Below are 14,310 nucleotides of genomic sequence, written 5' to 3' on the forward strand. Positions count from 1 at the left end.
TAAAATCTCGCATCGCTTAAAGTCGATAGCATGCAAAAGTTCATAAATTTTATAATTTTTTTTATTAATTTCACTTCAAAAGCCAAACTTTTGCAACCATCAACATAAAACTCTTGACAAAATTTGCACTCTAATTGTCAATATATACATGTAAATTCATACACTAAAACAAAATCTTGCTATCACTTAAAGTCGACAATAGGCTTGCATACTTTTTTATGAATTTTGTATCGAAAAGCAAACTTTTACAACCACCAACGCAAAACTCTTGACAAAATTCATACTCTAATCATCGATATATATATATATATATACATATGTATATATATATTAATAATTTGAATGCTAAAACAGAATCTCGCATGACAAAATGCAGGGTCAGTGAGCATTCATAAGATAAATGATGCTACTCTGTCTTGGACTCTATATATTCTAAATCCATCACAGAATACCTTTGCAGTCAAGCAAGCAAGGGGAGAGGACCTCCTGATCGGTACTCCATTGGGGATAGCCCCTGTGGGAGTTGAACCCGAGACTGGCTCACTTATTATGGCTGCTGATTGTTTATTGAAAATAGAGGCTCTATATCGCCCTTACTGGTAATCAAAAATAGAAAAAGAGTGCAGTTAAAATTTCTTTTTTAATGCTTCCAAGAAATGACATTTTTGCGACACCGAGCATGCAAAATGGTATCTAACACAATTATGCATCAATTGCTCACACTTAATTACAACAGATTTCTACATGAACACTTCCACTTAGGAGCAATTCAACACAAGTAGAACACACCCGTGCGTTGGAACAGTAGCACTAAATGTAACATTAATTTCTCCAAGATCTCTATCATCCCAAACATCAAAAGCTCTACATTTCTCATAACCAGTAGCAATTGTATCTGCAGGTTGAGTAATGACCTTTCCAGTAACAGCATCCAAATTTACAGATATCATATGTGCTGAAGAGCCCAGGTTAAAGAAGGCAATATATGCTTCATCTGCAGTTTTTTTTTTTCAATCTTTACTCAGTATGATTGACCTGCTCAAAATTATGTAAAAGATGGTAACTAAGCAATGTGATAAGTTACCTGTTGATCCATTTGCCACCCATATTCGAATGCCATCAATTCTGACATTGTTGCTCTGCCATGCAAAGAAAAATAAACTCTTTATTGTGAGCAAGTGCTAGGGTCGCTGTTTCAATTACAACACTTATGCTGGTGTAAATTCCTACCTCTCTGTTGTTAATGCTTCTGTTATGTATGTCCAAGAGGACAGAATTCGTGATGATAGACATAGTGCTCAAACCTATTTTCATCAAGTCTCCTCCAATGAACAGAGGAGATTTTGCCATAGCCCACAAAGTGATCTGCAAGGAGTAGAAATAAATATGAACTACCAGATTAATTCATGATGATGTTTGATCGATCTCTCTGTGTAAGCCTTCTAATGCTTAAATGAAAAGAAATTGCATTCAGTTTTGAAAAATGTCAGGACTCGGGAGTCACAAATGACATTGCTCTATCAGATGAGCGTTAAGTTCAAAGTCCTAATGAAGAAATAAAAAAGCAGAGCAGGTAGAATAAAGTCAACGCCCCAAGGCAAGATTAAGTTTGAATGTGCAGGACATAATAGATTTGACAACCAACAGAGAAGGCCACAAAGCAAAAGTCAGAAAGTGCCTCAAGAAGTATCCTTCATTCCCATCAACAAATAAGATCTTGCACACCAAATTTATGTAATTGGAGGACTATATCAAAGTGATTTAATTTCTAATGACAAATCTAGAAAGTCTAGCATTTCATTGAAGAAATCCAAGATCAGTCACTACAGAAATATCAAAAGATTGCTTTGCAGAAAATGAGTAGTTCAGCAAACAGTATCTTTAGGATTGATTTCAAAAGAAAGACTACCATGGCATGTACATAAGTGAAACCACTATAAGATAAAATCATATGGCAGCCACAACATTCTGTGACATATGTGTGCATGTGTGTGTCTGTGTGTGTCAAAAATTTGCAGATCCCAAACAGCTACTAAATGTCTGTCACTTCCAGAAAAACATAGTTGCAGGCATTTTTTGGTTAATCTAAACTTTTGATGTGTTTCATTGCTTATTTACTAAAAACAGTCTTGATTGAATCAAATTAACTAGAAATTTTGACTTTTCTTAAAAAAAAATATTGCAATATGATCCATTGATTTTTTTATTGCTCTAAAAACACATCTAAACATGAACGGCACCTCATCTAATGTGTGTTTTCTACTAAGCTATATAAAATATATCTGTGAGATTTGATTAAGCAAACACCTACACGTGTTTTTTAAGACATTTAGGAAGACCATATATGTATGTACGTATGTATATATATATATATATATATATATATATATATATATATATATATATATAGTGTAACTGAAATATGTTTACTGGTATGAACCAAGATTTTCATAGGGTTTTTTTTTTTTCAAAAATGTCTTGGTTTTATAAAAACTTGATGATGAAAATGCAGGGTCCTTGTCCTGCTTACGTTTTTGCACTTTATTTTTGTTGCCCCGCGCTCTATGCGCCTTGGCCTTGTGTTTGACCTACTTGTTGTTTATACTCTTACTGCTTTACTTCTTGCCTGCGTTATATAAATTGCGATCATGCTATTGTTCTACTTCGCAGGTATCTTTAGAGATTGTTGGCAGTTTTTGAGCTTGTTTTGAGTGCTTCCTTGTGGTCCGTGGCTATCAGCCTGACCGCATCTCTTGGCAATAATATGTGATGCTACGATGAGTAGCACAAGGTGGATAGGCCTCATGGTGTGCGAGAAAGCATAATTGTGGACATTGCATTAAATGATAATCATGCGCCTTCACAGGCAAGATGCTCGAGTGGGTCGAATCGATCAGAGCATGTAGAGCAAGGCGATGATGAAGAAAAACTCTTTATTGTGCTTGTTCGGGATGGTTCATCAAGAGAGAGGATGGATGGTACAAAACCTCCGATGGACAGGCCATTAATGGCTATTACGAGCAAAGGTCTGACCTCCCCAGTCATCGGAGTTAGGGGAAATGGCGTTACCATAAGTATCCTAAGTGGTAGTCGCCTGGGACTTCTGCAAAAGTTGGATGCATCCTTGGGCCCTGTTTTGTCTTTGGGAACTTACTCTCTTGGCCACTGGTCGTTCCCTTAGGAGCGGACTGAGTCAGTCCTTCAGGGTATGATAAAAGACATAGCATAATGAACCCCCGAATGGATTTTGATTGTTTCTACGTTTTATACATTGTGCGTACCCGCAATGATCAGATAATAATCAGAACACAATATGGCATGCTCACAACTGTTCTTCGTTCTTGCTTTTGACTGTCTGTTTTACCTTGCCACTAGTTTGATACTTGCGATAGCGAGAAGGTATGCATGATAAGTCTTGTTGCGACTACTTACAGTTGAATTGTTATCACTGTAATACTAGCTTGCTTGAGCTCATGATGATATACTGGTTGGTTTTGCTATTCACCTGTTTACTGCCTGTTGTATCAGTTTCTATCTGCTTAGATTTGAGCATGTTTTAGCTTAGTTGTTGTTCATTTTATTCATTTCGCGCACCTATCAGTTTTCAGGACTGACCCCATTTTTTATTGGTGTAGGTGACAGGTAGGCTCTCCTGACAGGCGGTGGTGCAATGCTACATGATCCAAGCTTCACCTCTCTCGACGTTATGGTTGCTTCTCTTTTGGGGATTTTTGTACTTATGTTGATAAGGGTGGATGACTCCCCTTGTTTTGTACAAACTAAACCTTTTTGTAGATAAAATCTTTTCTATCTTTTGTTAATTGCTTGGCTCAGTTAGGGAATGGGTTTTATTGGGTTCTTTGCTAACGTGCTCAAAAGAATTGACTTCTGCGTGTAACTAAAAACAATTGGTATCCTTAAAAATATTTACTGCAAACTCTGACTTTCAAAGGAAAATATTATGTAAATCTTCGTTTTCCAAGTCGAACTTTTGGGGCGTTACATACATAGTAACCAACTTGTAGAAATACATGAAATACCAGCAGAGGTAGTACCAAAAGAGATAGGAGCTAGAGAAGAAGAAAAGACAATAAGGTTGAACAGCAGACATAAGATCTGAAGAATTTCCCGCACAAGGAGTACAATGAGCACTGGTCTCAAATGGAAAAATATTCTTGGGCGTATCAACTTCTCAAGCACGAGCAACGATGAGGGTCCCATAGTTCTTTTTCTTCAACACAAGGCAAGTCTTCTTCATATGACTAAGATTTTTATAGTAAAAGCAACAAATAAAATTCATGTCACTTTCGAGTCTTTCATATCTTCCATTTTTCTGCCTCAAAACTCCAAAATTCTTACCCTCTATATCACTCTAAACACTATTACAATTTAAAGGAAGATACACAAAGACAACACTCTATATCACTCTAAACTCTATTACAATTTAAAGGAAGATACACAAAGACAACAATCATAGCCAAACAAGATCCAAGAAATGTTGTATATATCACCTAGCCACACATCCAAGCAAGATATTCGCTATATAGTACCTTTACCAAAGACAACCTACAAAAGAACTCCACCAATGGACACACTTAAAAGAAGTCAATAACACTACAAATCACCTCTTCTAATAACACAAACCCCCAAATCTCCTTAAGGATGCTGCACATGGATAGCAAACACAGCAAAACAATGGCACTCTATGCTATATAAAACCAAAAGAGAGGGTATCACACAATATTCCCAATGATAACCCAAGATTCAAGCTATCGGCACATTATTATAATCTGATAATTCACTGAAAACCACACTAAAAGTGCAGAAAACTGGCCAAAGATATCAACAACAGTATAGATACTGTCAGGCCCAAAAACGCAGCAAGTCTAACCCCAATCAGTTAGCCAATATTACTAAGCACAAAATTCCAATCAAGATACTTCAAAGCCACAAAAACTCAGTTCAGACCATGGTTGTCAGTCGAGGAAGCGGGAGCGGGAAATGATACAGGAAGCAGAAGCGGGAAGTGAGGGACTTTCAAAATTTTAGAAAGCAGGAAGCGTGGGATGACTTAAATGCGAATCAGGAATCGTCTCGAAAGCGACCTAGGAAGCGAACCGAAAGCGACCTAGGAAGTGAACCGGAAGCGAGGAGGAAGCGAGGGAGAAGCGAAAAAAAGAGAAAATAAAATAAAATACAAAAAAAATAAAAAAAGAGGGGAAGCGCGCTTCCCAGCGCGTTTCGAAAGCACGACATTTCGCACTTCTGAAATGTGCTTCGGGGAAACACGCTTCCCCAATAGGTTAGGCGCTTCTGGTAACTCTGGTTCAGACAGCTGCAATATGGCTAAATCACCCATCAGACAAGTTAATTTGAGCCATTGAGACAAACAAAGCACTGAAGAGACAACACTTCCGTTCTCAGTTAACGCCCATAGAACAAGTTACATTATGCAGCCAATGGTCCCCAAACAAGTTAGTAACCTTAAAACCTTCACGAAACTCGATCAAAACACAGTGAATCAATCCAAAACCAATTCTAAATGACTGCACAGTGCACACACAAAAACGACAAATATGCAATCAAACCCAGCCAACAAAAACCACCAATTAGCTCAGAAAATCCAGATCTTAAATCTGGTCTCAACACAATCCAAGATTCAGAAAATATTTAAAAATCTGTAGAAAATCAAATACTACTCCTATTACCATGATTTTTTATTCTATGGACTCTTAAAATCAAGTTCTACCAAAGTCCTACCTCAGATGAACCAAAGCCCTCCTTCCATACAAACATTGCTGACATCAGCACTCATGGGCACAAACTCTGAGGCCGGCTTCTCTGCAGCAGCAATGGAGTCTTATTCCCCTCCAAAACAAGCTCTCTCTTCCCCCACTTTTGATTTAGATATCGCTTTGATACCATATCAAAAAAAGCAAGGAGGATGCACCACTATGAGAGAGAAACTTCATTCACTTAAGAATAAGAAAGAGTTTACAACATATAGGGGATGTCCCCCTTATAGTTACACAAAAAGACAAAACTGTTGACCTCTAACTCCCTAGCTAAGTACAGAAATGCCCTTAAATAATTATATGTACAAGACTAGACGGGTATCACTGACACAATAATACCTATATTACATTCTTCATATGCATTACACTATTCAACACTAGAATCACAGGAAGTTGTGATTCTTGCACTTTTAGAGGGCGAAGCAAATATACCCTAAGATTACCATCTAGAGAGATTTGTTTGTTATCCAAAAACTGCTTAGCAGAGTCAGAAAAGTGTGCAATGTTTGGATGCACCAGAAAAATTTTGGTAGAGCTGCATCTAAATGTTGGCTAGATCAATGTCCTAGAGTAAGATGAGAAGTTATGAACCATGTGCACCATCCCTATAGAGAGAGTGAAGGGAGGGTCCTGATCGATAGGAAAAATTCCATAACTCCTTGGGGTTATCTCGCATTTGGAAGGAGCAGGAAAAGAAATACATACATACCATAGTCACCTATATCGTTCAAGGTATTTTCTAGGTGAGGATATTTCTCGAAGACATTTTCAAAAGCTGGAAAATCTCGGGAGTTTATAATTTTTGAAAAAAAGTAATTAAGAATAAGAAAATAATAGTCTTGCATGATTTTTCTTGCAAAAATATAAAGAAATAAGTTTTAGAAGGTTTTAAAATATAAAAAAAACAAAGAAATAGAAAAAATGCATGCTTAAAATATTAAAAAATGAAATTTTCACAAAAATATCATGATATTATTGCGATGTTTTGAAAATATCGCAATAAATTGCAGATAATATTGGCTGACTTGATATCACTGATATTATCTTGATATTTTTAAAATATCGGCAATATTGGTGACACTGATACATACATACATAGATATATATCAGCGATATCGGTGACACCGATACATACATAGATATATATAAAACAGAGATATATTAGGTTCCCTGATTGATCTACGATAAGCCTACCCTATTATCTAAACAAAATGACATCTTGTGCTATTATCTGATAAAAGGACATCTTCATAAGGCTACAAGTAAAAACCCCACTTTATACTGCTAGTCGAGCAATAAAAAGAAGTGACAAAAGACAAAGAGTGTACATAGCTGCAATATATATGTCAAATAGATGCCCGCAGTGAGAGGTATAGGATAAGAAATCAGCATGTAATCAGAAGCTCACGTGTAGACTTAATAAAAAATAAAATTTAGGAGTGTTGTCTAAAATGGTATGAACATATTACAAGGAGACTTGAAACAACACCTGGATGAAGGGTGATGTTATGCATCCTAAAATAACTAGGAAAAAAAGAGTAAATCAATAAAGACCTTGAGGAAAAATGTAAAAAGAGATGAAAAATTTGAGGGTGGACTTGTGTTTTTTGCTTTAAATACAAAGAAATGAAGAAATATAGACTGCATATAGATGGGACAAGGCATAAGGATGATGCCTGATTTATTTATCTATAAGCACCACACAAAGGTTAAGAGAAAACATAAAGTTACATGAACTTGGGTACTATTTTTAAAATCAATTTGGCACTTTTTCCTAGAGTAGATATGCTGAAGCATGTGAAGACTTACATTATCTGTTAAAAAGTAGCATAAATTAGATTCCAAAAATACAAAACACATAGAGGAACAGAACAGACCTTGCAATGGTATACTAATCACAAAATTATCAGGGGTTTACAGGAGATCCTAGAGGCTCATTTGGACAGGCTGCTATACTAACCCTTTTGACTCTACTTTTGTGTGTGTGTGTGTGTGTGTGTGAGAGAGAGAGAGAGAGATGCCAAACAAAAGAGCACATGTCCTCTATACAGTAGAGAGATATCATTGGAGTTGGCACCAATTCTGCAATGAATTTTGCCATTTAAAAACATAGATTGACTAAAGCTGTTATTTATAATAACTTCAGAATTGCTCAGATAATAACTTCCCTAGTTGATAATAGCTCAATATTATGACAATGATGGGACATAGTTATTGTATGATATTTCAGTAAAACGGCATGCTTTCCCCAGAGCATTTTCAATTTTAGCCTTAACATGGACATTTTCCAATGAAAATTTAGCACCCGCAAGAAATAGCTCAAACGGAAAAAAACAAAAAGAAAAGAGAGAGAGAGAGAGAGAAATTGTTTGGCAAGGAAAGGATACACTTTTTCACGAAAAATAAAGGTTGCATGCCATTACGTTACTACAGTTAAGATTTTGCAACTAGATTGGAAGCAAGCTAGTGGAAAGAGCTACTCAGGCTTAATGAAAACAGAAGCTTGTTTCAGTGTTAGTTATTATAAATTTCCAACACAGAAATCATGGAAAAACCAAGTTTATTTGTAAAAGTGAATAATTAAATATCATGGATGCATGCTGATAAGTTCTGATCTAGTTTGGGGTATTTAATCTAGCATCGCTAAATTTCCATGTAATGCATAGAGGTTAGGTTGTGCCAGGCTATCATTGTTCCATACATGAATTGGCTTTCAATAAAGAAGTTACCCAGGTCAAGTTATCAACTCATTTAAAATGCATTGGTAATTATACACATGTTTAAAGCATAGTCACAGATATCGGTGATATTTTCAAAATATCATGATATTATAGTTGTAAAATCAAAAAATAATTTTGCAGGCAAAACCTCGCAATATTATGAAAATGTCAGGAATTCGTATTGCAATAATATCGGGATAAAAATGGGAAAATCTCAGGAACATATAATTGATGGAGATGTAAATCATAGGATAAAGGTTGGGTGGATGAAATGGAAAAGTGCAACTGGAGTGTTGTGCGATCGTAGAATGCCATTGCGGTTGAAGGGAAAGTTTTATAGGACGACTATTAGGCTCGCTTTACTATATGGTACGAAATGTTGGGCTGCCAAGAGACATCATATTCAATAAATGAGTGTAGTTGAGATGCGTATGCTTAGATGGATGTGTGGAAATACAATAAAATATAAGATTCAGAACGAGGAGATACGTAAGAAGGTAGGCGTTGCACGAGAGAGAATCATTTACGGTGGTTTGGACATATTCGGCGAAGGCCTAATGATGCTCCAGTTAGAAGGATGGAGAAATGGAAAAATATATTAGTTAAAAGAGGTAGGGGTAGGCCTAGGAAGACTTGGATGGAGATGATAGGAAAGGATATGAATGCTTTGAACCTCACCGAGGACATGGCATTGGATAGAAATGATTGGAGGAGAAGGATTCATGTGGAAGACCCAGAATGATTTTCTTTGTTGGTTCATATCGCCGACCCCAATTGTTTTGGGATGAAGGCGTAGTTGTTGTTTGTTTGTTTTGTTTTTGTTGATGTTTTATTGCTTCTTTGCTTAACATATATATTTTGTTATTTATATTTATGTTGATGTTTTATTGCTTCTTTGCTTAACATATATATTTTGTTATTTATATTTATGTTCATGTTTTATTGCTTCTTTGTTAACATGATTTTTTTCTTATTTTTTTCGACTTTGTTTAATTTTTTTATTTTCCAGGATTTTCCCGATATTTATCAGAAAAATGATAATATCCCAAGATTTTTGCTCGCCAAGATATAGCTGAGTCTGATATTTGTGACCATGGTTTAAAGCTTCAAAGCCACATAATTTGACTTCTTTAAGTTTTGTCCCTTGCTTCATGTCCAAGAAATGTAACTGAGTGGCCAGTTTAAGGTAATAGATACAGATTGTCAAGCAAAACTTAAAGCAAAAGTGCCAGAGAGTAATACTGGTAACAAATTTTAAATCTTTGACATTCAAGCAACAGCATGACACGATGAAAAGGGCAGTCGCATGGCTAACCTGTGTCTTTTGTTCATCAAGTGTAAGATTGCAATTACGGTGAGGACCTTGATTTGAATCTGGAAGGCACAAATTGCAATCAAGCCACATTAGTTGTATAATATGTCCTCTGGGTACCTCTGGAAATCATATGGATAAATGGACAAAGGGAAAACAAAAAACATATGAAACTACATACTAGGATCAGTTAGCCAACCAAATGGAAGCATATCCAGGTCTGGCCATGATCTCCCTAACAGACCCTTATCTCCTATGAAACCACCAAGTGCAAAATCCCTGCATTTTTTTCACAGCTTGATCTCTTCAAGTTGTTACCAATGTGCCTAATTGGACAAACATTTGGAATAGAAAACACAGTGCATTACCTAGCTACATCAAAGTGCAACGCTAAGTCTCTCCACGAGTCCCAATCATCACCAGTAACTCTATACATGTTTACCACTTCTTTTACCTTTTCAGCCATCTCAAGTGTAACATGAGTTCCAGGGGATATGGAATATATTATAGAATTTTCTTTGACCTTCAAAATCTGAAAATAGAAAGAGAAAAGTATAAAAGATGTTCATTGTCTTAAGTGTCTGAGTTTCAAGGAATCCAGCAGAAGTACATTGGAGTGAAAAAACCACCAACCATGGAATAACTCAAAAAGGCCTATTTTTCAAAGCACTGAAAAAAATGCCAATATAATGAGTTTATATTACCTCTGACACTATTATAATCTCCTCAATATTGAGATCATCACCATATACACAGTCATGCTTCACTGCAGTCAGTTAAGGACTCAATAACAAGCAACATATAGAAATTGATTCACAATAAAATTTGCATCTCTTTCTCTCGGATTTTCTCATCCATCACAAAAGTGTGAACTGAACCTACCGAAATCAACACCCCAATCATCATATAACTTATAGAGGGATTCAAGAAAGGCCCTTCCAGCTGCCAAGCTTGTATTTACACTGGTGAAACAATTGGGCATCCATTTGCACGGCTCCTGAGGAAGAGCTATGTCCTGTGCCCTCCAAACTCTTCCTCCTGATTCATAAGGACGACCCTGCAAAACCATTTCAAAACTATCATCACTTTGTCTATCGGTTCCTTAACACATTACATATACATGAGAGAGAGAGACATTATATTCTCATGAAAATTTGCTTGCTGTAAAAGACTCCATCAGTATTCTGTTATGACCATGACCATCATTATCTTTATTATTATATAAAAGAATAATAGAGAAAAAAATGCAACCTCTGGGCCCAATATGAGAGTATTATTCTTGATTGCCTGCGTACTGATCCCTCTCATCACATGAATCCCAAACTTCAACCCCAACTCATGAACACGAGATGACACTTTCCTAAAGCCAACGTCACCAATAGAGGATGGCCACCGATTTGGATCTGGTATTGGCCGTCCCCATTGATCAATGGTATCAAAACCAGAAGACCACACTGTAGATTCATTCCCCTGCATTCTCCTATACCACAAAAAATCTACCACCACATACTGTAAAAAGGAAAATACATTAATCTTTGGTCCTGAACTAAAAATTGAGACAGAAAACAAACAGTTGATGTTGAGTATAGCAACCTGGTAACCAAATTTAAAAAATTTATCAGCAAGGATTTCAGCATTGGTAAGAAACTGTGTCTCGTTGATTGTCCAAGAGAAGGAATCATATGAATTCCAACCTCTGGGAGGCATGCTAGCACGAGGACCGTTGGGTGTGTGGTCACCTTGATTGAATGATGATGGATCACGTGAGTTAGAACTGTCCATCCTGCATAAAAGAAGAAGCAAACATTTGCTTTGTTGAATCTAATGAATAGATGAAAAAGAATTGATTTGTGGAATCATTTTATATTATGAAGTTGAAAAGAAAAAAGTTGGCTTTTGATTAATTATTCAAGAATTTCCTTGCCATGATAAGCAGTGGTTCAACAAAACAAACATGCTTTGTTGAGGAGTGTGTTAGTTAGGAGCCATTTTCTTGAGGCCCCAGAAAAAACATATTTTCAGGTATTTTTGGTTGAATCCGAACCTGTAGATGTGTTTGTCATTGCAAATTTAGAAACAAACATGCTTTAGATTTTATTGATTTCACAAAAAGTTGAATCTTTTGCCATCAAGTTTTAGCACAGTATGAGCAGTTGATTTTTCACCTCCAAAAAACGCATAAGCATGAAAATACCTCATCTAATACATGTCCTCTACCGAGTAAATAGAGATTCAGACCCAATAAAAAACACCTAAAACTATGTTTTTTGAAGGGGCCTAACAAAAAAAAGTCCTAACTAATGCGCTCAATAAGCAAATAAGAAGAAACAAATATCGTATTCCCTAATTGTTCAGAAAGAAATGATGGGTTTCTCATTTTTTCATTTCCTTCGCAAAAAACTAAATATGGGTGAAGGAACAAATACTAGAAATGGGAAATCAAGACTGGGGTTTCCTAATTTTCCATTTCTAGATAATATTGAGCAAAAGGGAAAAGGATTGCCATTAAAATGAGCAAGAGATGGGTAGCAGAAGATGCATTTCATTGTTTCAACTGACTATACAAAAAGGAAAAATATTGGGTTTTTAAATTGTTCTAAACAAAATGGGCATCTTATGCCCTGACTTTTCAGAGAATGAGAAAATGGAAATGAGTTCATACTAAAAACAGGGAAAATACGAACGAATTGAATCAAGGAAAGCAAAGAATTAAACTAAGAAATTTTTCAACAAACAAACACTAAAACCATAAATACTGCATCAAATAAAGCATAAAAAGAAAATGGGTTTTCTTATTTTTGAAGTTGTGGTGAAGTTTTGAGTGCAGGGTCAAAGCGCATTCGAATCATACAGTAGATAGGAGACGAGGAGGAGGGCCAAGATGAGGGATGCAGTTGACGATGTGATGATGAGGAACAAAATGGGTGAGGGAGCACGGCGGCTTCCTGTCTGAGGGCTCTCTTCCATGAGCAGTGGTTCATCTTCCTCGCTGGGATCACTGTGCAGGTGTGAGTGGTGGTGTGAAGAAACCGCCATCCTGAAAGAGCAAAAGAGTTCAGTTGGTGTGTGTGTGTGTGGTGGGGGGGGGGGGCGCTCTGATTGATCGCCGAGAAAATAGCCCACTTCTCGCTTTTAACACGCTCAGACGTTGGACTCTCACTCTCCCCCCGGTCGAGTGGGACCCATTCAAACAGCTTTGGAGCAAAGGTTCTAGAGTGGGGCCACTCAAACGAATATCTGACACCTGTAAATACTAGAGAAGGACTTTAGGTGAACATGGTTCACCTAGAGTCCATAGTGTCAACGGGTCGGGTTTACTCGAACTCGACCCGAACCAAACACTATAAAATCCGGGTATGGTGATAAATAAGACCTGATTAAGAATCGAGTCTGGACCCGTAGGTCTGAATTAATTCATGGACCCAAGTATAGTTTGTGAAGTTTTATACCAGACTTGGGCCCGACTCGAGTTTCAAATAAGACCCATAAAATTTCAATGTAAAAATGACAAAAAATATGGTTTTAAGAGGTATGGCTTGGGATTGGTTCATGGAGTTCTTATTGGGTTTGGGTTTGGGTTTGGCTTCTTTTGTAGTGGGACTAATTAGACTCGTGTTCGGACCCGATATCATACCTGAAAATCGGGACCACGTCTGGTTTCACCTGTGTCTGAACCTAACTCAACTCGTTGACACCCTTACATGTACCATGTTCATGTAAACAAAATGGGTTGGGTTCGGATACTCAATTGAACGAAGCCCATTTACTTTGGTTTGGTAGGAAACTTTATAACCGATTAATAATCGAATTCAGGTTCTTTATTGAGTTTTGCATTCAAACCTGGACCCAAATCGGATGAAACATGGCTCAACCAGATTAAGTGTAAATGTCAGGTTTTAAGCTAGTTGGTTCCCAGTTTGGTTTTATCTAATTCCATCTGAACTGGAATATAAAACCAAACCAGATTAGGTCATACCTGCTTAAGTTGGACTTGGTAATGCCTAAACCCGACCCGAGTCCAACCCATTTTCATCTCTAATCTTTGCCAATTTTCGAAATTAGTGGATTCATATTGTATTAGCAGAAAATAGTTTGGAAACTGATATAAAGACACTAATTTTTAAATAAATTTTAAAAAATGGTTAAAATAGTTTTAAATTTTATTTTATTTTTTTGACGTGTCTTTCTGTGGTTAAAAGTTGGCTCATTAAAACTGATTCAGCCCTGAATTAGAATTACTTGATTTCTTAAATTGATCTAAAAATTGATTCAAAGTTCGAGACCATTCTTACAACGTTAGTTTTATACCATCAAGTTAAAATTTTAAACTTATTTTATTACATAAAGTGACAAAAATTCATGGTTATTACATATTGGGGGTTGAAAGAAGAAATATATATAGTAGTGTATATATATGCTTTAAATATTGCATTTCTTGTCGTACTTCAAATGTAAATGTTAGAGTTATGAAGGGTGGAAGAAA

At 36.4% G+C, this 14,310-nt stretch overlaps 1 protein-coding gene across 1 annotated transcript; it reads right to left on the reverse strand.

Annotated features, from left to right (window-relative positions):
• Positions 1 to 695: 695 nt before the first annotated feature.
• Positions 696 to 11,330, reverse strand: LOC149840843 (Melibiase family protein). The gene is made up of 9 exons (XM_090003375.1): positions 11,079 to 11,330; positions 10,710 to 10,884; positions 10,532 to 10,593; positions 10,196 to 10,359; positions 10,009 to 10,106; positions 9,831 to 9,889; positions 1,231 to 1,365; positions 1,085 to 1,139; positions 696 to 994 (listed from the first exon to the last, which is right to left on the reverse strand). Exons 1-9 carry the CDS (start codon positions 11,301 to 11,303, stop codon positions 759 to 761), a joined length of 1,209 nt encoding a protein of 402 aa, XP_089859501.1. The 5' UTR covers positions 11,304 to 11,330; the 3' UTR covers positions 696 to 758.
• Positions 11,331 to 14,310: the final 2,980 nt, after the last annotated feature.

This window comes from Nuphar pumila, chromosome 4 (genome assembly GCF_984573655.1).
Source record: "Nuphar pumila chromosome 4, dmNupPumi1.hap1.1, whole genome shotgun sequence".
Lineage (NCBI taxonomy): Eukaryota > Viridiplantae > Streptophyta > Magnoliopsida > Nymphaeales > Nymphaeaceae > Nuphar > Nuphar pumila.